Raw genomic sequence first — 27,500 nt, forward strand, 5'->3', positions numbered from 1 at the left:
TTTGGTTCGGTAATTATTGTGGGTGTTTTCCTTTGGATTGTTTTCAGCCTAAGTCGCTTATTTTAACCAAAATATTACGGAGAAGTGGAAAACAAACCAAACGTTGCATTTTTAATAAGATTTTGTATTTTTTTGTTCTTGGTTTGTGGGCTTTGTGCTCTAGCTGGAAAGGGAAGGTCTGTTGTTGGAGCCACCTGGTAAATTCTTTATGGGATATAATGCATCGATTAATGCAGGAATATTAAACCACTTTGGAACAGCAGTTTTGAGAGTGGGTCACACCTTAATTCGATCAAGCTTTGGATTAATTACCAATTCAAGGGTCAGGCGCTCCAGTAAACTCATTTATCGCGGACGTACTGCAGTGGACTTTTTCAATCCAGCCCCCTTGCTACTTGGACTCAAAGTTAACCTCATTGGAGAAATCTTATATGGTCTCGTTAACGAGCTAGCCCAGCTCCCGGATAAGTATGTATCAAAGCAGTTTAAACAATAGGTTGAACTACGCATGCCTTTTGATAGGTTCTTATGCATAGATGACGTCGAGTATATTCTATATTGTCGTGCTTCCGTGCTGTAGTCAGTCTCAAAATACGTCAAAATGTTGATAGAATATAAGTCACAAACTCGGCTGCGCCTCTTGTGCCAATTTTTTGTTTCTGTCATACTTTGCTATAATCTGTAATTTACTAGTGAACAGGCACTCGGAAACATAGCATCTACTCATTAAAAATACGTTTTGCGAGATTGTTTGGCTGCAAGGATGATGAAGTGCTGACAGCCTGAGTGGTGCTGGTTCGGGCCAATCAAGGTAATTTGGGATTATCAACTGAGTTGATAACGAGAATTGACCTCCGTAAGGAGTTTATATGCTGACGTTTCAAGCATTAGCCCTTCATCCATTCGCTCTGACGAAGGGCTAATGCTCGAAACGTCAGATTTTTAACTCTTTACGGTGACTAATTTACGTCATCAACTCAGTTGATAATACCAAATATCCCTGTTATAATCTCACCGACGTAGCACTACAGTTTCTTCAGAAACTTACCTCCTTTAGCCAGATTCAAGATAGTTTAGAACGAAGTTTTGTTAAACCAAGGCCAATTTAAAAAATATATTTATATTTAACAAAGAGAACGCTTGGAACTACTTGTTATCTAGTTTTTAACTAGGTTTCTCAAAGTCTCACCAATCCAAGATTCCTACGTTCAATAAAATAGTTAACTAATTATGATGAAATTTTCTTCCTCAGGAACTTTGTTGACGTCATAAGAGAACGTGTAATAATAGAAGGACCAACTATTGATGGTATTGTTGGCGATCTTCCGGCAATAAACATTCACCGCGGTAGGGATCACGGCTTACAAACGTTCGTAAAATTCCGCGAGATTTGTGGAGCAGGCCCAAGTAATAACTTTGGTCAACTTCGTAATACCATAAATCGCCCAGAGATCATGAAACTGAGACAAGCCTATGAAAATGCAAAAGACATCGATTTATTTGTAGGCAGCATCCTCGAGTTTCCCACTCTTGGAAGCGTGCTAGGTTTTACGTTCACCTGTCTTATGACCAAGCAGTTTAGACATCTGCGACATGGTGATCGATTCTGGTATGAAAGAAATGACCCTATTGCCGCATTCACTCTTCCTCAGCTTGAAGAGATACGAAAGACGTCATTGTCCCGAGTATATTGTGACAATACAGACAACGTGATCTTCATTCAGAAAAATGCCTTTAAACTCCGAACTGGTAACAACGGAGACAATCCTGTAATCGATTGTGACTTTATTCCCAGAGTGAACTTGGAAGTTTTCGGAGAGGAGGAAGAGCCCATTGGTAGGCGTTTGTTAACTGTGATTAATATAACTCAAATGCACTTTAGGTATAATTGAGTGGCACTTCTTAGCACGAGTCATTAAGCAAAAGTATTTTGTATAGTATGAACTGTCATTGAGTTTTACACTGTCTCTCCCCTCCAGGGCACAACTTGTTAGAGACAATGAGAACTGTTATAGAAGACATAGAATCCTGGAGAAATGCTGCACATGCATCTCAGTCTTATAGTCGTTTATGCGAGAAAAACTGGATAATTTCTGACATTTATTGCTTCAACAACTTGATATTTTCATGAGGCCCATAATGTCTCTTACTAATCTCCGTTAAATTGATCGAGAGCCACTGCTCTAAGAAAATGAGTTATACAATTCGTTCCATTTTTTTAGGTAATAGCTTCATGCTCATTTTATCGAATTTCATTTGTTGGACTGTCTTTTCTTGAGATGCGATGCGAGCTTTGCGCTGTAAAGGCATTATCTATCAACTTTTGATTATGTATCCTGCTGACATTTTTGCATGGCTTGAGAGTATCAAACAATGATTGTTGCTTTCTCATCACTTTCCATAGATGAACTACCGGGTATGCCTATTGTGCAAGGTATGTGGCACCGCATTATTCTGTTCGCAAGATTTTGTTATAAATCACAAATTCCAAAACAAAATGTAGCTGCAGACGAAGTTTTCTAAACGTCATCGCAAATGCTGACACTAAAATTTGCCTTTGTAAACTAATAGCAGAGGTATGCTTATTATTACGAATATACTTGATCAGGAGAAAAAGAAAGGAATCTACAACGGATATCGATAACGCGAACATAAACACTCACAAATAAAGTAACGCTGCACGATATAAGCGTGGATAAGTAAGCTAGCCCTTCTGCGAAAAATCAAAGGAAAAAAACGCAAATGGACACAAGCTTTGCTTGTGAAGTTTTACTTCTTCCTTCAAGACAATTTTTACCTTTTCCACTACTTCTTGCGAAGGGTTTTCATGAAAACATAGTTTGTCTTTTCAAACTTTTTTTTTTTTCTGGGAAGGTTACCAGTCAGCCGTCTCCCCACATACAATATAGGGCGTGCACAACTGGCAGTCAAAAAATATGGTGATTCTCAAACCTGAATAATTATTCCTCCATGTGGGACTATTATAATGCAGTGGAAGTTCTTTATCTATATATATTTCCATCATCATCATCATCATGGTAAACAACTTCGTCATCACTGTTATTGTTATTGTTATTAATTTCCATTTCTTGTTATCTTATTTTCTCAAGATTGTCCTCAGGACTTTGTTCCATTTAGAGGTGGTTGTATCAGATTCTTCCTTACCCCTACCATAACATTCGAGGCTGCAAGATCATTTTGTATGAGCTTTAAGACTAAAGACAATAAATTGGGAGATCTTATCGAGATTCGATCACTTGAAGAGAATGCTGAAGTTATTTATCTTGCCCCTGATAATGGTACGTACTATAAAAACACGGTATGACAAACTTCAATGATGATCAAGTTATCTTCTGAAAGGTCAATTCAAAACACACTCCAGTTATTGATGCAGTCAAATCTTCAAGACCCACAGAAAAATAGAAGGAAAAGGACGAGAAAATATTAGCGTTACTCATTATTTATTTATTTATGGTTTTTTTTTAAATTTTGAAGTTTAAGGATGGTAACAGAAGTCTATTTTCCCGTAGGTTCTCTTTGTGATTGCTCGTTGCAATTAACATCATTCCCCTTGTTTGAACATGTTTCCAAAAACAGATAAATGAAAAAGAAGGATAAATAGAAAAAAAATTGAGGTAATTATTTCCAAAATAGCTTCAATGAGGACTCAAGGAAGACAAGCTCCCGACTAACAGACTATTTATACTCGTACATTCGCTCTGCGTAGAACTAAATTTTATTATGAAATACCTTTAATGCAGTAGGTATATCTCCCGGCTCAGAGCAGGGGCCTTCCTCAAAACACTAATGAGGTGGTATGAGTCAAAATCGAACACGAGATATCTTTTCATCAATTCATCTTTTCTCTTCTCTAAGGGCAAAGATATTACATTGGTGTGACGGACTTAGAAGAGGAGGGTGTTTTTCGCCTGAATGGAGACACAAATCCAGCGCCATTTCTTAACTTTCCACCTGGCTTTCCTCAAGATTTGATAACTGAAGAACAAAGAGACTGTGTTGTCTTAGCAACGCATCCGGATACCACTTTTTCACTATGGTACACAGTGCCTTGCACAAACAGTTGGGCTTTTATATGTGAGTGTGAAGGTCCGTGCTTTCAGTCCACCGTGGCTGTTTAAATGAAAAACTATAGACTTTCGAATAAGTCACACCGTAGACGAGAATCAAGCTGTAATTTAATTAGACTGATATATGATCTTGAAGTTTTCAATCACGCCGTGACATTATACCAAGGATCCACAATACCACCGGCATAAGTAACATTGCGCGACTCCCTCAATCGCGCAATGTTACTTATGCCGGTGGTATTGTGGTATGATGTCACGGCGTGATTGAAAACTGATTAAAATCATGAATAAAAGCGTTTATTACACTTTTTTGTAAAGTAATATCAATTAATCATTTGAAGATATGGCAAATAATAATATGGTTACTATACATATACTCAGAATTACGTTCCCATGCTCGTATCACACTTTATCATTGGTTGAGATTTAGCTAGACGCATAACAAAAGAAACAAATTGCGTGTCCGCGCGGTCTCTTTTTGGTTTGTAAAAAATTATTGTGACCACGTCCAAATTCGAGGATTATCTGGTGTGTAAACAAACAGAGAAATGTATGATCTGTGCATGTTTTTGAAAAAACCTCTTTCGACCTAACTCTTCTGGGGTTACTAAAGGAAACGAGTCTTGCCTTCAGTCTGGTGGTAACTTTAAAGGATAAGAAACGCACGGGGAAGGACTTGCTCATAATACTCGCTTCGTTTCGCTTCGTCTTGAGCGCCCCCAGTTGTTTTTTAACAAAGAAATGATTGGAGCAATATGGTTGATCTCAATAATTTCAGGCGGATCGAAGTCGATCTCGGGAGGTTGCCTCTATGTCCTCGGAAGGTTTTCTTTCTCAGTTATTGGCGCTCGAAGACAAAAAGTAGTGCAAAAAAGGAAAAAAAAATTAAATCGTGAGCTTTTTCGAGCTCTACATATTTTATATCTTGTAATGAATGCTCTCAGAAAGCAATTCTGGCCTTGGTCTCCTTTCTTTGGCAGCTTAAATGTGGGGCGTGGAAGAAACACACTTACAATTAAGAACAGTTTTAGAACTAAACAAATTTTTTTGCATTAGGATAACACTATTGGCTAGAGCACGGTGGCCCTCTTTTCAAGCTGATCATCATGATTTTGATAAGTCATTCTATAATAATGATTATAACAACAATATAATAAACAAAAAACAAAAACTATCAATAAACAAAACAAAGTGTTTTCGGCGCCAAACCTTACTATATCCACAAGGGTTACGGGGTAAAAAATTCGATAAAAAAGAGCCGCCAAACCGAAAAAAAAACAAAAACAAAAAAACGCGCTGGTCAAGGTTGGGCTCACCAGGGCTCAATCAGTGTCTCCCTACGGATTTTCAATTCTAGCAAACACCGTTGAGTAACAAATGATGGAGGGATCGTTGCAACTATAGCTAAGTCAGTTAATTCTTGTCTGAGAATCTTGCGTCTGTTCTCAGGTAAGGAGGTTCGACATAGAAATATTGGCAAAGGATCACCAGATCTTCTTCGTCCCTCACGTGCTGACTCTCTTTGCGTGGGAGAACATTGAAAAATTTGTCAAACGGCAATGACAACCATCTACTATCAATCGCACTCCAACGTTTCTGACACTATCGCACGCAGAACTCTAAATTACTGAATGTTGTAAATCGCGCTTTCTATGGCAGCAGGACATTTGATGGCGGTTTTACATGAAGAAGCCCGATAAGCATTAGGTTGGATTAAGTGCGTATCGTCTCACATGAATGTTTCTGCTTTGGATTTTTCTCTATTTGACTGTCTTGTCTTGAACGAATTGCCGCCTTCGATTGAAGTGTACTTTGAGGTGGATTGGGTTCTGTTTGAGCCGGATCGCATTCTTGGATCCCTTCCGCGGACAGTAGCACTGAGGGCGATACGGAATTTCTCGTTTAACATCATGTACAGCCATGGGTTTACCGCACTGTTTGCGTGACCCAACCAGAAGCAAAGGATCATTACGTAATACGGAAGTTTCGACAAGACGTCAGGACGATATGCAATAAGTAAATGAAAAAAGTGAGCCGGGAACCAACAAAGAGCGAAAACAGCAGTGATTATGACGAGCATGCGCACAACTCTTCGCTTCGTAATCTCGTTACGTTTCTCAATTTCGGACGAAGCTTCACCCGGCATGCTTCGGTGCCAAAGCGTGAGGCAGATCCGAGAATAAAGGGTAATTATTATGATAAGTGGAATCAGGTACATAATTAGAACGAGGTAAGTGTAGAAACCCTTCGTCCCAAATTTGCCAAGCTCTTCATATTTTGGACCGCAAACCAAACCCTCAGTTTGAGGCCAATGAACAAGCCTCCAAATAATAGCAGCTGGAATGGAGAAAATCATTGCACTCAACCAAATAAACACAGTTAGGACTTTAGCCTTTCGAAACGTCTCAAAACGGTGAAGAGGACGGGCAACTGCAAAGTAACGATCCACTGACATAATCAACAGACTTAAAATGGATGCGCCGAGTGTGACATGAAACGTGAAAAACGTAAGCGAACACGTGACATTTCCAAACATTCCCGTTGCCCATACCCCACCACCGTGCAGGATATACAGGGAGACAGGCATAGCAATCAGAGCCACCAGAAGATCAGCGACGGCCATGTTGACAAACAGGAAACCAGTCAGCGATCTTGTTTCTGGTCTTCTTTTGATGATGAAGATCAGAAGAAGATTTCCGACCACTGCCACAAATATGGTCATCGAATACAGTACTGTGAAGATCGTCTTATGTAGAGAGCTGGCGCCAGGTGACTGCCCTGTGTAAAGCAAACAGAGGGGTATGTTCTGTATTGTTTTGTTTTGGTTTTTCTTGTTATTGCATGTTTGCAATATCTGCCTTTTTTTCCCCTTTTTCATGTTTCGTTATCATCAAAAGAACTGTGCGGCCACGCTAGCGAAAAGAGCGAAAGCTGACGTCGATGAGGCCCGACGAGTTGACGAGAGCCGGTCTGGAAAAGTCGTCAGGTGTTTCCTTGCGCTACAGGTCCGTATGTCCAGACCTCGAATCAAATATTTTCCCGTCCGGCCCTCCCACCCGTCGAGTGAAAAAGAAGTAACTGAAATTATTAGCATGTACTTTTTTTTCGTCCATGCCCCGTGTGTTAACAATCACATCATTAACAACAATTTTCTTTTTGTCTGGACGGTTTAGCCTCTCAACCAGCCGCAACGAAAAAAAAAAATTACTTGTTTTCTCCCGGCTCATATGGTAATCAATTTTTTGTATGGAAAAGCCTGTATCTTATGATCTTGAGTCAGATATTTTCCAGTTCGGCCCTCCCAATCCGTCGAATAAAAAAGTAATTTACATGTATTTTCTTTTGTGTCCGTGCCCTGTGTTAAAAATCATATCATTAACCTTTAGTTACACTCGAACAACATTTTTTTTTTCTGGACGGCTTAGTCTCTCAACCAGCCGCAACATGAAGAAATCGTTTATTTTCTCCTGATTCATATGGTAATCTGTGTTTTGTATCTGGAGATTATTTTTTTAGATTCCGACATAAAAGCACGAAAATTCGAACCTAATAGGATTTTAAAGGAGTCTAGACAACAACCTCACGAAAAATAAGATAGCCTGTGATTATTGGGAGTACTTTCTAATCAGTCCATTAGAAATGATTCTTTTAGCCTGTTATGCCTTCATTAATCGGTTTTAATCATATCTATTTCGGCTTTCTTTCAGTTGCCTTGCAAGAGGTGCCTATACAGTAAGAGAGGCCATTGACGCACACGAGCATGGCATTAGTGGTCATTCAGTAATGATAATGACGAAAGCTCTTTTGGTAATCAGCGAATTATTGACTCGCTATCAAATGGCATTTATTGAATTTAAAACTCGTGAAAAAATGCTAAGGCTAAGGAAGCATGACTGCATGTTGAAGCCCCCTAACCTCAGAAGAAAAAGGTCACACGCATACAAGATAAAAAGTGCCGGGAGAAAGTCAATAAAATGAACTCGTCAAAATTTGACGGATTCAAATTAAGAGTTTTTGATAAACTGATTATCGCATGACGCCATTTGATGGACAAGCACATGATGGCGTTGAGTGTGATTTACTTTGGCTTAGATCCCATGATACTACAAAGTTATTTCCTCCGACAGGTTTTCAAGGTGCAAGTTAATTTGCTATCTAACTAACTTCGCGACGAACAGATTAAACAGGCGACAAAAGAGATGCTACACGTTCTCTGAATTTTAACGCCTCGACTGTAAAGAAAAACAGTGCTGCAATATCTTTACAAGGACGTGCCTTTCCTTTCAAAATACACCGAGACTACCGCAGCTAAATGGTAGCATATCAGCCTTGTAAACACAGTAAAAATGAGTAGACGATAGTTGAATAAGGAAAAAAAATGTTTACGTGACAGCCTACATTATTCTATGCTTTCTTTCAAAGCCCTTTATCAATCACGCAAAATGTTTGAGATTCGACTTACCGTCAGAGGAGTTCTCTGTATCTGTAGAGTTTATTGTAGTGTTCATCGTAATTCTCAAGAGTGTACTTCTTGATGTCAGCAACAAGAAAATATGCTTCCTTTCTCCCACACCTAGAACTGACGAAAAGTCGAATCTGCTGTTTAACACTTTACGCATTTGGAACACGATAGCACACATTGCTTAAATTGCTTACGTATTGGTAAAGTTAATCTAATTAGCGAGCCTTTTAATCAAATTAATATATCCAGAAGTTAGGATGATAAGGATATATTACGACAGAGCGGAAATATAGGTTTTCACAAGAAAGATATTCACTTGTGTATGATACCCGAAATATTAGCCACATACTGTGTATATGGAAGCCTACAACTCAGTTCGTAAATGATGCTATAAGCTGATAGAACATACCAAAATTTCTAGGTATGCCTTGCGACGAGGGAATTGTCCGTAAAGAAGGCTCAATTATAAAATGTTAGGTATATTATGAGTAATAACACGGTTGCTTTCATATAGAGTGCAGAGCAAAACTCACCTTACGTCGACTGTTGAGTAGTTGTCGTCTCTTTGGACGAAATGATGAAATATTGGCACCCTATGGGGTCTTCCAGGGTTTGTTTACCCAAATTACAATGTACCGTGTTGAGAAAAAGTCGAAAGAACGGACTTATTGCATTCTTCATCAAAGAAAACAGCCGTCTTTTTCCAAACCACCAATGGTTTAAAACAGTTTTGACACGATATTTACTTTTAATAAACATCCAAGTCAAACTTTGTTTTGTTATGTTAATAATCAGCTGTAACTCATTAATACGAGAATTCTGTTTGGGCATCAATAACAATGAGTGACACCGTAATTTGCAATATTGGACCATACTGAGAAACACGGCATCTGGAAACACTCCTGCTTCTTTGATGGAATGTGATGTTTAGCTGTTGTATCGTTTGTAATATAAGAAATATAATATATGAAATTATGTATTGGAGACTCTATGGTGAGTGTATATAATGTAATATAAGAAAATTCGAGAACGCAGGAAGAAAATTCGAGAACATAGAAAGAAAGTTTCAAATTTCCTGACCGCCACTTGACTTTCAATAACAAAAGATGCTTCCTGCTGATTACCAGAATTATCATTCAACTATCGCGCTGTTACTATTTTTTGTTTCTAATCTTCCTTACTCTGTTAAATTTCTTTATTAGCTTTTAGTGGATTAACAAGTCTTCAGCTTCCAATGAGTTTTAGTTATAAAAGCTACTAGAATATATTTCAAAAATAATCAGTGATTCTTTTTGGTTGAGTGCACATTTCACCTTAAATGTGGCCCATTAATCACCTTACTGAAATTATTCTTGAAGCTGATCAATTTTAAATATGAAAAAGGAACCAAAAGCCTTCGGTGTGATAATGAGTTTAAGCCTTTCTTTCCTGAAATTAACCATGACTATAAATATTTGCAGTAAATAAGCATAACATGCATCTCTTTTTTTTTTTTTCTTTTTCTCTTTGAAGATAAAAACTTTCCAGAATGTAATGGATGGAAACTCCATTTAAAATACTTAATCTTACTCTGTTAGATATTGAGAGTTTTGCGAAGAAATGAAGAGAACTTTGCTCATACAGTTGCTGGTTATGTTAAATGAAGAAGTAAATAAGTAAGTGAAATAGGTCGGAAAGGAAGCGAGCGTGAGTGGGTAAATTGCAAGTTGTACGTATCGAAGAAAGTGTGGCAGATAAGTGACAGCAAATTTCCGAGTCTTATTAATTTATGAAGGCATCACATATTCTTGTTCCTAAAAGTATTTCAAGAACTTTTGGATACGGCCACAAGAATGAGCAAAGGATGATGAAATAAAATAAATTAGCCAATGAGCTTTAAATGTTCCTATGGCTCCCGTTTCTTATTAGATCGTAAACAATCGAAGCGATGCATAGTTTGAGAATTTTGACAAGCCTCGAGTTTTTCTTTAAAATTTCCGGGGTGCCCTTCATACAATGGGTTGTAAACGGTATAGAATGATTAAATTTACGTCATCAAGGTTAAAATCGATTGAAAGAACTCAAGTAATTACAATCCTGAAGATTTTTCTAATTTTCATCTTGTATTGCTCCGAAAGCTCCCTAAAACAGTAAACAATGAACATCCAAAACGGCCGTTTGGAATCGATTTTAATTTAAAAATGCGAATTAAAGTTAATCAGCCCCAACGAAAATAAACAAAAAAACCAACAAAATAAGAAACAAATAAATAAATAAAAGTAGTAAATGGTCTTATAATGAATGTTTCAACTCAACTTGCTCTTCTAGTGTACGAATTGAAACATTACTGCCGATCATAGGAATGACGTCAACAATCTCAAAAACCACATTCAGGTGGTTCATTGAGATCTTTTCAACCAAGTTATGGTGGGCGTTAAGGTAATAGTTTCCATAATAGCTGTTGTTTTCTTTAGTAAAAGGCTTTTTAAAAAAAAAAAGAGAGAGAGAGAGAGAGAGAGAGAGAAAAAGACAAAAGAAAAGAAAAGAAAAGAAAAACTTATACAGAGTAACAAGAATGACTATGTGACACGCTAGTTTAAAGCTAACGTGACACATGCTGAACACAAAGGGGAAAACCAAATATATTACGACTCCAGGTTGCATCGAACTCTTATGATTGACAGCAGGACAAATCCCAATGTTATCATCCATAATTTGATCGAGCACAAGATATCAATTCATAATGGCCTCTTAGAATCGGATGAACACTATATACTTTTGAACTGTTCATCCGCATTGGGTCTTAAATCGAAGACAAGTCTGTTTAAAAACAAGAACTGAAATTATAAGTTCGAATCGCAGTTTAAACCGCACCCATCCAGGGATAAAGATGTTTATTAATCTAGGTTCTCTTTGTGTGTGGCGCATAATTTGGCTCTAAAACATTAAGTCTGTTTTCATATCTAACCAGTTCATCGCTGCATGACTTAAAAAAGGGGGAAAAAAACAGCTTTGGCCATTGAAACTCAACTCACCTAAAAATTCCGAAGATAAACTCGCCCTGCCACCGAAACTTAAAGAGACCAACGAATAACCTCGTGGAATGACTGCTGTCCTCAGAATCTATAAATTTTTCTTGTCCTAATGTGTGTGGTAGTGTCTCCGTAAATAAAGAATAAGCTTATTTAAACGATTTCAGAGACGGAAGCTTTTAAAAGGAGTTCTACGCCGGATTAGCGACCCAACGATTAATGGTCTAAAAGTGATGGCTGATTCATATATGAAATGGAAAATAAAATTTGATATATTTACATCAGTCTTATTGAGTAAATAAAAGTAATAACTAAAAAATGCTAATTTTGAATTTTTTTCAATTCATCATACTGGATGCTGCAAGCGTATTAACAAGCTCACAACCATATACACTGAAAGGAATCATGCCCTAAAGTTTCTTCTTTCACCCCATACGCAAGTGATTCTCTGGAGTTAAAGATAAACATTTGTAGGTTGTTTGCTTATGACCTGTTTTCTGAAACTGAATCCTTAATTCGCACGCTGCTATCTTAAAAAATTTTTTAAAAAAATGACGTTGAAATTTTATTTTTTCATGGAAATTATAATGTGTATTATGATCGGTCAACCAGCTAAAAAAGTTGTCAAGGGCATTTTTCATTTTGTATTTACTTTTTTTATTATTTTACCACATTCTGTACCTTGTATTTTGACGGATGGTCGCGGGAAAATTCATCAAGTCAATTCTCTGTCAATTTTTCGAAAAGAAAAAAAGAAGATATTTAGCCGTTTGCAAATATTACAACCCCCCAGAAAGACAGCCTGTTTCCCGTATTTACCTTTTCGACCGCAAAATACCACCTGGTGACTTCGCCATGACGAAATTAAACCCGAACTTAAATATTAATGATCCAATTCCCAAGTCCCTGTTCCAGCTTCCTAGTGTATAGACCCCATATCACCAGGATCTCCGCATCTTTTGGCATGAGCTTATCAATAACATCTATAATTACACCATTTCCACCTCGCTTGAGTTGCCTCAGTGGCTATGCAAATAAGTATAAATTTCAGTTCGCAAGTCCGTCACGATAGGTCTTAGACGACGGATATAAACCGCTAAAGGAAACAATGAAAAACGCATCTTTCGTTAAGTAGAAGCTTAAAAACTATACGCCTAAGAAACATAATCCCATGACGTGACATTTCCTATGGATCGCAATATTCATAAAACAACACCGTAACGGTTTTCCTTTATTCGACAATTACGCAGTTGAAATATCTCACTGTGTAAAAGTGAAACTTAAGCAAATGAATATAAAGTTCGACTATTCGCAAGCAAAGCAAAATGTAGAATTTTTAAACGATTCGTTCGACTGCCTGCATTGATAAGCTGTCTTACAATAAAATAAAGCTAAGCTGCACAATACCCTGCCACTCATTTACATGTCATTGAATAAGAAAAACCTACATTGTGTTATGCCTCGATCTTCAAAGCCTCATGACACATGTAAATGAGGTGGACCAAAGTGGCAGGGTATTCTACAGTTGCTCCAAAATTAAACAGCTGTTCTAGTTCAATTTACACTCTGGTCACGGTGCGTTTTACCTTCGACAATTTGCCGCCATAGTTCTTAATTTAACAAACGTTAACATGGAAATTATGTAAAATCTTCTCCATTCAACCCCGAAGTTCTTATCGCTTTTATTTTTGTACTTGTCGTTGAATTTTTTTGGTGTCAGTGGGAGTCGGTAGAGGGGATGTTGATGACTAAACTAAGATTGAAGCATCTATCTTATCTCAGACAGACCAAAATGTTTAAAAATTACGCATACGCGCTAATCCAATTTAACGTACAGCGGCAGAAGAAGAAACACCCCCCTCCCTTCCAAGATCTTCACACCAGCATAAACATATTCATAGAAGTTGGCGGAGGCGTCAAAACTTATACGTTGAATCGTGCATAAATTTTAACTATTGGTTCAAAGCTGCGGGTACTGTAATTTATAAAGAAGGCCGTAACCAAGTAAGAAAACAGACCATTGACAATATTTTTGATGGACCCTGGGGATTTGAACATCTGGGACTGAAATTCTCGGGCGCAGGTAAAAGATTACCAATGTTGATGTGAAAAATAAAATAACAAGAGGAAGATCCAAATTAACAAGGATCACCAAAAAGAGCAACAACAACAAAACAAAGCAATAACAAAAACAGACCACCGAAGAGAAATAAGGCGGCGCCTCCTATGAAAAGAGGTCATCATCTGGTCAAATTCGAAAGCGTCTCAGTAAACCGCGGCACCTCCGGTACCTGCGGACCTCAGAACTTGTTGACCCCACACTTTTTTTAAAAGGTAAATATATAAATAAAATTTTAGAAAAACCTTAACACTGTTAAAATTTTCGTTTTCGGGTATAAAGAAGGTTATGTTAATTGAGAAATATGTCTTTTTTTTTTTTTTGTCCATGGCCTCTCACTAGAATAGACTTTAATTGAGGCAACATTCACCGAATACATTCAAGGGTATGTAATGTCCTAAGAAACATTCAGCGCTCACTTGTTACCCCGAATGTAACTAGTTTGAACCATAACTTGAAAGCTCTTACGGTTTGAGTACCGCAATATCTGTAGAGTGCCTCAACTCCAAGGGTCTCGGCAAATCTTTAGGCTGGAACTCGCGGCCTTTAATTCCATTTGATTTTACATGACCTTCGAATGAGGAACAGAACGTAAGTTAACAATTTCGATGTTATATGGGCTTCTAGAACGAATTTACAGCATTTTTTTTCCAGTGGGTTCGTTAGTTTGGCGTTACTCGTAGACGTACCTTGGAAAGGATTATTTAGAGGGCAGAGCAGATGAACTAAAACCGAGCAAAAATAGCCCTAAATCAGCCTAAAAATTCACACTATGCAAATGACCCACCATTTATGTATCTTTCGGGGACAACTGAGTGAGGACGTGTTGATTTTGACTAGGAAAAAAAATTTTTTTCGAAGTTTGGAAAAAGTAACGAAGCGGAAACTGACGTCTGTCGATTCTTTAAATAAAGTTAGACGGTGAGTTCACCCACACCGCAATGGCGAAAATTTGTATGAACATAAGGAACTCTCAAAGAGGCGATATCAAATGTATGTTTAGTAATGTCAAGCGATTCCAAAAATTTATTTGGTTTTTTTTAGTGGACAAATTCTCCGAGCTTGTGCATTCTATAATATCGCTCGGTTGTCGACAACTTAGAAATTCTACATTTCTGATCACACTGCCCGGCCGGACTCGGTCTCAAGTGGACTAAATGCCCGGCAGTTAGAAATATTTACCAAAATGCCATTGAAAGTGTCCTTCAAACTTCCCAAGAGTATCAGATGTTTGTTTAGAAATGTAAAGCGATTCCAAAAATTAATTTGTTTTTTAGTGGATACATTATCCGAGCTTGTGCATAATGCAATATCGCTTGGTTGTCGACACTGAAATTCTATGCTTCTGATCAGACTGCCGGGCAAGGTCTCTCAAATGGACTAAGTGCCCGGCAGTCAGAAATTTTCGCGCAATTTCCGCCGAAAGGTTCTTTCAACATATTTAAGATAATCAAATGTTTGTTAAGAAATGTCAAACGATTACAAACATTTATTTGGTTTTTTAGTCGACAAATTCTCTGAGCTTGTGCATACTATAATATTGCTCGCTTGTCTGTCTGCTACGCTCCTAATAAGACTGCCGGGCACGGTCTCAAATGGACTAAATGCCCGGCAGTCATAAATTTTCATCAAAATGCCACTGAAAGGTTCTTCAAACTTCCCAAGAGTGTCAGGTGTTTGATTAGAAATGTCAAGCAATGTTAACATTGCGATGGTTTTTCAGCGATCAAGCTTAAACCGCATGAACCTTGTTTCGAGAGGAACATTGCTCGCGTGACATTTGCGTTACGTTTAAAAGTTTATTTAGTTTAATATTTCACCTTTTCTTTTCACTTATTGATCACCTTGATTGACACTGAAATATGAGTAAGTTGATGGTTTTTAGTTAGTTTTTTACACGTGTCGTGTCGGAGGCATGAATCAGGATAGCTTTCCCGTTTTTGATGATTATACAGTTTAGTTTAACTCTGGAATCCCGTCACGAAGTAAGTCAGTTGTTTTAAGTCGTTTTTGGTTTCCTTAGGCTTTGTTACATTCAATTATTCGCGTTGATTTCTGTTAGTGTAATTTCTGTAAGACCGCATGTAATTAGCGATTAAATCTGTTCGTGTTTTTAAGATTATATGATGTGCTTAGGTCTCTTATTTTTGGTTAGGTTCTGTTGTTTAGAAATCTTATTTATTTATTTATTGTTTCAGATCGAATAAAATTCTATTTATACGATTCGGGATTCTTTAGAGCTACGCAAGTTATTTTGATTTTCATCCGACGGACCAAACCTGCTATAAAGCTTGGGAGGTCAGGCTGGTTTCGTAGAATATGTTGTCTTCGTGACAACTGTGGCGTGACAGCAAGGGTCAGTCACCTCAAATAAACCTGTTAATAATACAGTATTCGATGTTTGTTTAGGTTTCCCAAGTGATTCTAAAATTATTTGGTGGACAATTTTTCCAGCTGAGCGAATCACAAAATCGCTCGATTTGTCGACTCTTGAACAGAGTGCCGGGCACGATCGCAAATAGACTAAATACCCGGAATCGCTTGACATTTCTTAACAAACATCTGATAATACGAAGAAGTTTTGGTGGAAGTTGCGTGAAAATGTTTGACTGCCGGGCATTTAGTCTATTGGAGACCGTGCCCGGCTGCCAGGCATTTAGTCACCGGGTAATTATTTTAGTCTGTATCCTTACTGAAGGCTAAAACATCTGAAACTCGGAAATTTGAATTTTTGATCGCAAAAAAGAATAAAAAAGAATCTATTCATTATAAAAAATGGGAAAACATGTTATTGTAACTCAATAGATGAGTATCGGGTATTAACAGTTATAGACGCAGTTGTATATACAGTCGTTCTACCAAAAAAGGAATTTGATGTAGAAGTATTTGTACAAATTAGGTTTATATTATTATATAACCACAACATAAATTAAATCTAGCCGACTGTGAATGTAATGTAACGCAGTATTTCGTAATTAGTGTTAGTGAGTAGCGTAAGCGTTAGAGTAATTAACTTTGTGTTTGTTTGTATTATTCTAGTATTTGTGCTTCAAGTGAGAAAAAAAAAAATTATTTTAGTAAAAACGCAAACGGTTGATAACTCTACCATCTAAATTTTATTTGGTTTGACAACCACAGGAAGACAAGAGCAACTTCACTTCCAAAAACTATGTACACTCTATCTTGAGTAGCCGAAATAAGGGCTGAGATTGTATGGGCTAGCGACGAAAGAATGGCTGCCAAGATCGAACTGAACAAAGCTGTTTTTTTTTTCTTTAGGTGTGCCGTCGAATTTGTTACCACTATGACTGTAGGCGTTGCCTCTTGTTGACAAATTTAATTAATGACAAGAATCGTGATTGACATTAATTCCATAGATTGATTTAAAGCCGTTAGATTATGATGTTTTAAGTCAGTTTTTCACCGGAATCGAAGTGAGAAAGAAGTTATTTTGTTATCAATTTTTCTGTTTCTAAATCCGCTTACCTGGAGAATCTGCTAACCAGTAAAGTGAGACTGTTGTAACGACCCGCCACAGAAGTAAGTTTACACTGAAGGTTTTTTAATTTAGTCAGTTTCCGCTTCGTTACTTTTTCCAAACTTCGATAAAAATTTTTTTTTTAGCTTTAGACTTGATTTGCGTTTGTTCTGAGTGCGAATTATAAATGTTTCTTTTAGATCGAATAATTATTAAAGCTTGTCTTGATATTATTGGTCATTTGTATGGGCGGCCGTCACCACCAAATCGCCCCATGTAAGGAAATCCAGATTCCGGAATCAAGGAAATTTTTGCTCGTGGAATCCGGAATACTAAACTTTGGAATCCAGAATCCAGCTTTTGGAATCCAGGATTCTGCTAAAAAGGGAATCCAGAATCCATTTGCTGAAAATCCATTTCAAATCGTATTAGCGGCTTTCACCCGCATCCATGAAACCACTGTAGAGTGCAGTTCACTCACGTGGTCAATCGGTGCTCAAATTTAGAAAGTGTTTATATAACAAAAGCGTTCAAATCCCACAGGATTTGCTCGGAACATCATCAATATGGCCGCTATTTGATTGCTTTGGAATATTAACTTACTGGTTATCATAACAACAATTGGAAGGTGACCTTGTAAAAGATACGCTTTAGTTTTGCTTGTAATCGAGGAATTTGTAAATTTCTGTGAAAATAATCTAACTGTTGACAACTTGGATGCTTTGCTTTTGCCTGCTTTCCCTGCCGGTTTTTTAAGAAAATTGGGCGCAAGGCAAGCTTTGGCACCGGAAACTGCGCCACTTTTATCAAGCACCCAGCGTCAGGTATCGACTTTAATACTTAATACTAAATACTCTTTTCATTTTCGACTCTTTCGAACTTTCTGACACTTCCAATTCGCGATTGACCAAAATCAAAAATAAATATTCATTTTCCATAAATCATAATGAGAGAATCAAGAAGTAATATTTTCCTGATGGCCGTGGAAGCATAGTTGTAATTAGAAGCCAGACGAAAGCCAGGAACTGTCAAAACTGCACCAGTCACTCAAAGCACGTGGAGGGACACAAGCCGCACTGCGATAATTGTTCCAGCGAGAAGATTGTCTGCAATTTATGTTTCACGATCTTATTGGGCAGAGAAGATGAGGGCATAAAGAAATGCGTTTCACTGAAAGCGCTTCGAATTTTAGACCGCATGGATGTCGAGACAGCACTGGAGATCCACCGAAAAGGGGTCAAGAATTCCATTCCAGACGAGAAAGTGAGCACTACATTAGTGCCCGAACTAGAATCCAAGCGCTGGAAGAAGAATGGTCTATCTCTTTTAAGCTACCCGGTAGGATTGACATTCTCCCCAAAACACAGCAGGCAGACGAAAGAGTTGACTGGCACACTTCCATATGCCCTCAGCATGCGTCCTTCTATCATCACAGCCTCATCGGAAGACTGCCACGACGTAACAACAGCCTTCCAAACAGAGGATGTTAAGAGAGTGTCTCTGTAAGAGCGGTCCGGTCGATTTTGCTTGAGACACGGATTTCGCTCATTTCTTGTGTGTTGTAAGACATTCATGTACCTATACTAAAACCACAATCCGTTTGATCGGATCTCTTTATTTTTCAGAGTTTTACAGAAATTAAATTTCACTTGAGCGAAGGCACCCGCACAGTTCTACCCTGTAGTACGACATTAAGAGAGTGTCTCTGTAAGAGCGGTCCGGTCGATTCTGCTTGAGACACGGATTTCGCTCATTTCTTGTGTGTTGTAAGACATTCATGTACCTATACTAAAACCACAATCCGTTTGATCGGATCTCTTTATCTTTCAGAGTTTTACGGAAATTAAATTTCACTCGAGCGAAGGCTTGTCGTGACACTTTTCAAGACTTTAATTTATGACAACTTTGAAGGACAATTTACAAAAAACTACGGAACTTAGAAAATAACCTAAATCGGCTTCATATTGCCAGAAGTCAAAGTTGCTCACACTCATTCTAAGGTTCGTGCGATTTTACGACGAATTTTCAATTCAGGTGTGTTGCGCGCGCAACTTTTGATAGAAAAAACCTGCACGCGCTATAACTTAAAAAAACGTGTCAGCTGAATGAATCAAATCTCTATCATTTTGCATACATTCTTGGGAATTGCAAAAACGACTTAGAACAAACATTCTAAATAAAGTGTTCATTCCGTGCAATGGGGCATTGACAAAAGGTTCTGATGGAGAAGACACCTTATTTTATACCACTGGTGACGAGCAAAAAAGGTCATATGGTACCCCGGTTAAAAATATATATTGATAACTCTATTAATTAATACCAGTTCTAATGTAAAGGAGAAAGTTATGAGATAAAATAAAAATTGTCTGTACCACGAAGCATGCCTCCACTGTTTAGGCTGGGAGTCCTGAAGCTTTTTAAGTATGTATTCGAATATCTTATGGCAATAAGCCCGCCGCCCACCCCACCCCGCGCTATACCATTTTCACTCAGCGGCTGGTCAGCGGTCACGTTTATGAGGTAAACATGGCGATCGCTACCTGATTACCGTTCTTGTCGATAAGAAAATCAAAATACCAGCGTGATATTGCCGCGAAGATGAAGCAGTTATGTTATTTGATTCGTACTTCACATTCGAGTCGAAGCTTGGGTGGCACAGGTTATTTCTTACGGTGGAATCGACCAGGGGAATTCGAACACTAGTTGTAGTGTTTGAATTGTTGGAAGAATTAGTCGCACGGGGATGTAGGAATGGTAAGTTCAACGAACAGTTTCAAATTTTGCCGCCTGAATGGAAAGTAAAGTTCATTTGAATTGCTTTCGTATGTATTTCTGACGGTTTTAGATCTACCTGCTTGATTTATATCTGCTACGCTCCATATTGACAAGTCCCTCAAAATGGCGGCTAAACTTGGAAATTGCCGAAAATTAGGTAAGTTCACGGAGTTATAAAGTTTTCGTAAAGGTCGAGCCGCAAAGTTTTTTTCTGTAGTTACCTTTTTTATAGCACCTACTTCCTAGCTATGTTAGTTGGATCAGTTAAGAGCGCCTCACTTTTTCAAAAATTTACATTGAATTTGATCGGTTTTGGCATGTGTGACTTAAGCGAACGGATAAGGTGTCATTCAAGTCTTCCTGTTTCCTTGATTGAAACGTGATGTTCACGAAAGTCACCTCGATGGATAAGATAGAGTTAATATACATGGCTTTGGTATTTATTTTTTGCTAAGTTCCGTAGTTTTTTGTAAATTGTCCTTCAAAGTTGTCATAAATTAAAGTCTTGAAAAGTGTCACGACAAGCCTTCGCTCGAGTGAAATTTAATTTCCGTAAAACTCTGAAAGATAAAGAGATCCGATCAAACGGATTGTGGTTTTAGTATAGGTACATGAATGTCTTACAACACACAAGAAATGAGCGAAATCCGTGTCTCAAGCAGAATCGACCGGACCGCTCTTACAGAGACACTCTCTTAATGTCGTACTACAGGGTAGAACTGTGCGGGTGCAAACTGTTTACCACATAGGAAGTCGTTGCTGAGAGACATAACCGCAGAAGAGAGATTTCGCCATTCTGGCTGGCTATTCTCTTAAAAGACGTTCAATTAGAAGTAGATGGAGGCAATTTTTTACGAAAGAAGGTGCAATTTCAGTGGCTGAACTGGACAAGTGACCCTCTTACGTATACTCCCGGCGATGTCTGTGATCGGAACTCACCTAACTGCATTCTAACCCGAGTTTTGGGATTCACTGCCAAGGGTTCAAGCATCACTCTAACGTCTGAGGAGGACAACAGGCTCTCCAGGCTTGCTAATGGTGACCTTTACGACGAAGATGTTGGAGATGATGAGGATCAAAATCCGGCGGATGAGAAAGCAGCTGGGGAGAGTGAAAGGGAAGTGTCGCTTCCAAGATTAGGAGTGAGCTTATCAGGGCGATGGACCACACGTTTCCAATTATGATAAACTTTGAACAAGGTTATATATTGATATTTATGGAAGCCAGGAAAGGTCTATTTACAGGTCGAATGTTCGGCATTTAAACGTGAACCGTTTTCTTTGACATGTTTGATATTTGGCATTTGGAATAACAAACTTAAGATTTCATAAGGCATCATATCTCGGTGCGACTAAGATAAGATATCACCAGATTTTAAGGTCAAACAACATTTTCTAGAAAAGAAAATAGCGGCGGGCCACCTGAAACTTTACATTTACAATACTTTATTCAAGAGAAGGAAAATAAAAAAAAAATAAAAAAAATTTAAAAAAAATTGTAAAAGTATCTCTCGAAAGGGGATATTCTAGAGGTTAACCCTATATAAAAGATTCCCCGAATAAAAAGATCAAAACATTATATACAGATAATTAAAAACTGTTTACCATCATCTCAATCAATATTCATGTAAATCTTTAGTCTGTTACGAAATAAAGTCAATGATCCTGCGTGTACAATATCTTCAGGCAAATTATTCCACATATTAACGATCCGTACAAAAAAAGAAAATTTGTAGCAATTTACGATACCTATTTTTACGTAGAGCTTATAATCGTGATTGGCTCTAGTTCGATTACATTTAGTAAGTTCAAAAAAGTCCGAAAAATGAAGACTATCTATTTCCAGAACTATCTTGTAGCACTGGATCAGAGATAAAAACTCTCTTCGTTTCTCCAAAGTTTGCCAATTCAGTAGGCGGCAGCGGTCTTCATAGCTCATTTCTCCGCGTTTTTGCTTTAATGCCAACCGAGATGCCCTTCTTTGGACTTTTTCGGCAAGGATTCGATATCCTTTTTTTGGTAGGGGCTCCAGACGGGTACAGCGTATTCGAGTATAGGTCTTACTAACGACTTAAAGAGGCAGGAAAACGCATAGCGATTATCGTTCCCAAGTGATCGCCTAATTATACCCAACACTTTGTTCGCCTTGTTTACTATGTAGGAGACGTGTTTACCCCAAGATAGATCGTAGTTTATTGTGACCCCTAGGTCCTTGGCACTGTCGACAGATTTTAGTTGCGTACCAAGGGAATAACTAGGCTTGGATCTGTCTCTACTGTGCGTTACACGCATAACTTCACATTTTTAAGGATTAAAGCGCAACTGCCACTTGTTAGCCCAATCGCTTAATTTGTTCAAGTCCAGCTGTAAGGCTGGTATATCCTTATCAGGCTTCATGATCTTGCGATAGATTTTAGTATCATCAGCGTAGATTTTCACGGTTGATGCAATGTTTGCCGAAATATCATTTATATAAATAATGAATAGGATTGGGCCGAGTACTTTATAGAATCATTGCTCTGAAGGATTCATCGCCGACGTAATGCGATATGACTTGGCTAACCTTTTAAAAAAAAAAAGGAAATTTAGAAAAGAGAATGTTATTCTTTAAACATTACCGTGTAAATGAGGATCTTTCGCGATTTTTCAAAAGTTTAAGTATAGCTGAATTGGTGCGCAATCTCGTCGAACATCATCGCCAATTACATTTGGGAAAACAAGCTTTTCTGTCCGTGATTTACTCGGGGTGTTATTAAAATTATATTCCGGTTTAAATTTTTGACTCAATACATGGTTTAAAAAGTAATTTGAGATGATAGGGAAATATTTTCGAGCTTTTTTCTTAGCAGTTCTAAGTCAGTTTTATATTTAAAAAATTGGCCAATTTTTAGTCCAACTGTTATTTACAAGTTAAAAATGCTAAGCAATGATTTGAACTATTAGTTATTTGTTACTGTTAAATCACTTGAAGAACCTCGAGGAACCTGTATGAAAGAAATGCGGCCTTGCTTCTTCAGAGTTGCTGAAAAGATGTGGAATGAATGGACATTGGATTTAAAAGACGGACAGTCTCAACAGGTATTCCTACAACAAAAATTTATCCCTTAATTTGCTATTATACATTTGTCATAAATATCAAATGTTTTTGAGGAAATATGAATAGACAAACATGCATTCACCAACATGTCCTTCAATAGCGAAATCCGCCATCGAAGTCATTAGAAAACGAAATGCGAAAATTAGGGGCAAACCAGAAACTAAAATCTAGAATCTTTTGTGTTTTGGAATCCGGAATCTGCAGCGGTAGAATCTGGAATCCAGCATCTGGAATCCGGAATCCACAGCGTGGAATCCAGAATCTAATACTGTCCTGGATTACCTTACATGAGGCGAACCAAAAATACAAGGATGTCAAAAAGATCAGCAAATACACAGCTGGTCTAAGGATCGGCTGCAGGACAGCAAAGCTAATAAAGAAATGGCATGGCCAAATTATAGACGGTTTAGTTTTCCTTCATGAAACAGAACACCCTAAACATGAATAGTTTAGCCAAATGATAAACGGTCTAGTAGCCCGTGTTGAGTTGGAACATGAAATTGTGAAAAGGACTAGCTCAATTGCGAATAGCCTAGCACTCATTTGCAATACAATACACAAACGGTGTAGCGTTACGTCAAATGGCTCAGGGTAATGTCGAGTGGCACAGCGTAGGCACGAACGGTGTAGCGTTGCGTGAAATGGCCCAGCGTAATGTCGAATGGTACAGCGTACATACAAGCAGTGTAGCGTTGCGTGAAATGGCTCGGCGTAATGCCGATTGGTACAGCGTACACACAAATGGTGTAGCGTTGCGTGAAACGGCATAGCGTAATGTAGAATGGTACAGCTTACACACGAATAGTGTAGCATTACCAATAGCTTTGCTGAACATCAGACGTTCTAACTGAACATTAAATTGCTTAGCATTACAAGAAATATTTCGATGGTGTGGCAAATTGTCGAGCTTGCTTGTGGCGTGATCTGAATGCTATCTCGCCGAAACCACCAAAAATACAAACCGCAAATGGTTCAGCGATCTGCTGGGGGGCATGACGTCATCGAATGTGAAGACTGGCGCGAAACCATTACATAGTGTAGTCGCTGTGTGGAAGAGTCTTCACTTCGCCTTGCCGTAAAGCAGAGCCAATTTGGTAAGTTTCTCCTCTTTTTTTCCCTGCCGATATTGCATTTATTCGTTGTCGTTCGTGATAGCGTTAATTAAAATAGCAACGAGACTGGATTCTACCACGGTTTACCGGCCTCCCGGTTTACCACAGTTTGCACGTGTTGGTGAGCCTAAATGTTTATAGTATTAAGCAGTGAATCCTAGCAAACTACATATCAGAAGAAAGCTTAATAACTGCAGATTACGATAAAAACATAATTTGAGCGACTTTCTTTCACGGAAGTGTCAAGAGCCGGTAAGGCGTTAAACGACCGAAGGTTCTTCTACTGAATTCATCGGGTATTAGATGCTGGATCATGAGCAAAATGGCTGCACAGTCTCATGCACGAGGCATCAATCAACAAAAGTGTGTCAGGCTTTTTCGATATTCCGATTAGTTGTGTCCATATCGGCATCCTTAGTTGGAGTAGCTAAAAATATGCGAGTCGTATTGCGTAAATGGACGCCACGGGACAAATTTTTCAAATATCAAAATTTCCTGACACAGCTTCGTTTGTCATCATTCCTAGGATGTTTTGGCGAAATTTGACGAAAATCGGTCAAATCTATATACCCTATAAATTCGCTCAAAGTAGCGGTATTCCTCCTAAAGTCAAATGCCAGATTTTAGCTTATAAGGGTTTGCAAACAACTCGCGCCTCGCCAGAAGATTATCTGGCCCCAGGAAACCGCAAACCAATAGGACAACGGGACCTCCTGGCGTCAATGACTATGGATCAAGATTTCCCGATAAAAGTAACCCATTGCAGACTTTTTTTTTTCTTTTTTTATCTCAATTGCTCAGTGGAGCGTTGAGGAGGACAACACAATGATAAGCAAAGTGGTCAAAGGCAAAGGAAAAACCCGCTGCAAAAATTTAAAAAACTGCAAAGCTGAGGAGCAAGACAAATAATCAACATACAGCTTTCAAAATTACGATTCGAGGCGATTTTTAATGTTTTTGTATCAAGACTAGTACTTGTATATAGAAAAGGAAACTTCGCTTTAAACATTATGTATGGTAAATTTTGGTTAGATGACGACCTCTTTGTTCGAAATCTGGGCGCCAGCGTGAAGCTCCGTTAGTACCAATCGTTTTCACAAAAGAATTGTGTTCTTTACTTGACAGAGTGCTACCCTTTCTTTTCTTTGGGCCTGCCTTTTTTTCCTCTATTTCTCCCAAGGACTTTCTTCCGCTGTTGATTTTTTTCCAGGCGCAAAGATTTTTCCATAAACAAAGAGCTTCCACGTGTGAATTTTGTAAAGTGTGCGATGTAAACAAAATATGGAAATAACATGAAGATCGAGCCTCAACATGAGCGGTTGCCGCGAAAATTCCCCCAGTGAACTCACTCAGGTCCCAGATAATGACACCTTCCTGATTTAATAACTTTTATTTGAAAATACGTTTTTCTAAATAACTGTGCTTTTAAAGATATCAGATATTTTTTCCATGGAAACATTTGATTGAATGTTTGAATTCAGTTTTGTCAAATGAAATAAAAATCGATTTTTTAGGTCTCTGAAGGTAGGAAGTAACCTTAAACTCACGATTCACAGCAAATTAAACATTCATTTGTCGTTTCACGGATAATAATTTTACAAAATCACGCTTCACGACCACTTTGAAAATCACGAGTCACGACAAAAAAGTTAGCAGTTTCATATTTCACGGGGAAAACAGGGGCCGATCACGAGTCACGAAAATGCCCTTTACCGCATTCACAAAACCATTTGAAATGCACATTCTTAAAACGATTGAAAAAGCGAGTAAGAGCTTGAATTGTAAAAGACACAAACTTTGCGGTAGCTTACGGGAGCAGCTTGCTACCAGTTGATAGGATTGTTTACTTACGGTGTAACCTAAAAGTTTTATCCGCGTAAGGTTTTAAAAAGCATTTAAGCTAGTGTTTGATGACGAAATTAGTGGTTAAGTATAAATTTTCGCTGAAGAGAGTGCCCGGAGGAGGGGTTACTCCTTTATATGGCGTATACAGGGACGTGCCATTGACAGGGTATTGTTTTCTGGCCTCTCTGTCTTGAACAGGATCTGAACTCGTCCGGGTATGAATAGGTCAGGGTTTGAAACCCTTCGTTGCACCCCTATACCCCTCCCCCTGAACACTTGTCTACATGGCTGTGTCCGACACCACTGCATCAATAGGCTATCGGCCAAGACCCCTAAAAATTGTGTTCATTTCAGCCCATCCCTTAGTGGAACGTTTAGCTAAGTTCTAAAATTAAGCTTGAATATTTGAGACAAATTTTGCCGATTTACCTTATTTAAAATTATCTCGAATTTCAGAACAATTCGAACGTTAACACCACTGTCGCCGAGTTGCTACAACGAGCAGCCCAGAAGATAAGCGATGGGAATACACACAGTACACCATCGACGAACATCCCAGTGGCGGGCCCATCTAGCTCAGTGGTCGACGAGCACCGCAGGTTGTTCAATTGACAACTGGTAATTTATGGTTTCTTGTTTCTCCTATCAGAGGTTCAGTGCGCTGCAATGCGCTACATCCACGCTTCTACAACACTCGCTAACACTCTGTACCACACTTGAGCATACGTGTAGCTTCGAGAGGGTCGTGCGGCAAGCGATGTACGCCAGTAAAAATGTCTGCACGGACGACATCTCTGGGGTTGAGTTGTTGTGCTTTTTAGACCGTAGACCTTATTTACATCATTTTAAACAAAAATGAAAACTTGTACCATACAGGTAACTCTGTTTGGCATGCTTGAACATTAAATAAATCTTAAAGGCTTTCGAGTTTTCTCGTTCTCAGAGGAACCGTCCTGTCTGGCTTATCAATCAATTTTCCAACGCTATTGCGTGTTTTTCTTTTTCTACACCCGTATGCAAAAGTGTCCTTTGCCCGTTAGCGGAGCGACTTTTCTCTTTCATTTGCAGAAGCTTTACCCACGCCGATGCATTTCATTTTCACTTGATAGTATGTATTCCGTACGATCAACTTCTCATAAAATTCAGAAATGTACTCTGCTTTTTTCGAGTCCTGCAAGGAAGGCATTAACAGAGGCATTTTGTAATAATTTTTTTGCCACTTACAGAGGGTCCACCCTTACGCGAGCAGGCGGCAGAACCGCGTAAGCAGTTCCTCCCAGAGAGCCCAGAGAGTCCCAGAAAATAGAGGTAACTGGTGATTACACATTTTCTTCTACATACGGAGGCCCTTTTGCAAGACCTGGATAGTTTGCAATTGACCCAATACCGAAAGAGATGTGTTGGCCACGGTTTGGAAAGATAAATTGAATCTCTCGTAAATTTCCACCAACGAGGCCAAGAAATGTCTTGCGATTTATCACTTAGCTCTCTCAAAATAAGTTGTAAGCACGGAT

General features: G+C 38.5%; 2 protein-coding genes, 1 long non-coding RNA gene and 1 pseudogene across 8 annotated transcripts in view; 3 read left to right on the forward strand and 1 right to left on the reverse strand.

The window, feature by feature from the left end:
• LOC149045158 (immunomodulatory peroxidase-like) overlaps positions 1-4,393 on the forward strand; it is a 5,790-nt gene extending 1,397 nt beyond the window's left edge. Inside the window, exons 3-7 of the mRNA XM_089205853.1 lie at positions 164-468; positions 1,253-1,836; positions 2,405-2,434; positions 3,111-3,299; positions 3,877-4,393. Of these exons, the coding sequence (XP_089061979.1) occupies positions 164-468; positions 1,253-1,836; positions 2,405-2,434; positions 3,111-3,299; positions 3,877-4,139 (1,371 nt within the window). The 3' untranslated portion in view covers positions 4,140-4,393. The remainder of the gene's footprint in view (positions 1-163; positions 469-1,252; positions 1,837-2,404; positions 2,435-3,110; positions 3,300-3,876) is intronic.
• LOC149045159 (prolactin-releasing peptide receptor-like) lies at positions 4,372-11,810 on the reverse strand. 5 transcript variants are annotated; one of them, XM_089208030.1, is made up of 3 exons: positions 11,565-11,810; positions 8,551-8,667; positions 4,372-6,866 (listed from the first exon to the last, which is right to left on the reverse strand). In XM_089208030.1, exons 2-3 carry the CDS (start codon positions 8,594-8,596, stop codon positions 5,818-5,820), a joined length of 1,095 nt encoding a protein of 364 aa, XP_089064156.1. In that variant the 5' UTR covers positions 8,597-8,667; positions 11,565-11,810; the 3' UTR covers positions 4,372-5,817. The 5 variants fall into 5 exon arrangements, with proteins under 5 accessions (XP_089064156.1, XP_089064155.1, XP_089064154.1 ...); XM_089208029.1 differs by lacking the exon at positions 11,565-11,810 and adding an exon at positions 9,084-9,497; XM_089208032.1 differs by having other exon boundaries at positions 5,109-6,866; positions 8,551-8,661; positions 11,565-11,794.
• Positions 11,811-19,660: 7,850 nt separating this feature from the next.
• LOC149045160 (uncharacterized) lies at positions 19,661-21,588 on the forward strand. Its single transcript, XR_016187086.1, has 3 exons — positions 19,661-19,912; positions 20,004-20,090; positions 20,646-21,588. It is a non-coding gene; the product is annotated as an uncharacterized LOC149045160 (long non-coding RNA).
• An 850-nt stretch (positions 21,589-22,438) lies between these two features.
• Positions 22,439-27,500, forward strand: part of LOC113670125 (G2/M phase-specific E3 ubiquitin-protein ligase-like) — a 9,920-nt pseudogene continuing 4,858 nt past the window's right edge. Inside the window, exons 1-3 of the transcript XR_016187084.1 lie at positions 22,439-24,123; positions 26,443-26,604; positions 27,213-27,294. The product of XR_016187084.1 is annotated as a G2/M phase-specific E3 ubiquitin-protein ligase-like (transcript). The remainder of the gene's footprint in view (positions 24,124-26,442; positions 26,605-27,212; positions 27,295-27,500) is intronic.

Source organism: Pocillopora damicornis, chromosome 5 (assembly GCF_964200805.1).
Source record: "Pocillopora damicornis chromosome 5, jaPocDami1.2, whole genome shotgun sequence".
In the NCBI taxonomy this organism is placed as follows: domain Eukaryota; kingdom Metazoa; phylum Cnidaria; class Anthozoa; order Scleractinia; family Pocilloporidae; genus Pocillopora; species Pocillopora damicornis.

Bases quoted from the DNA above. Each gene is read 5' to 3' on its own strand.
- LOC149045159 (XM_089208028.1), bottom strand. From the start codon at position 8,728: ATGTGTGCTATCGTGTTCCAAATGCGTAAAGTGTTAAACAGCAGATTC. The intron at 6,867-8,550 runs GTAAGTCGAATC...TGCTTTACACAG, and splicing joins TACAGAGAACTCCTCTGACG to GGCAGTCACCTGGCGCCAGC.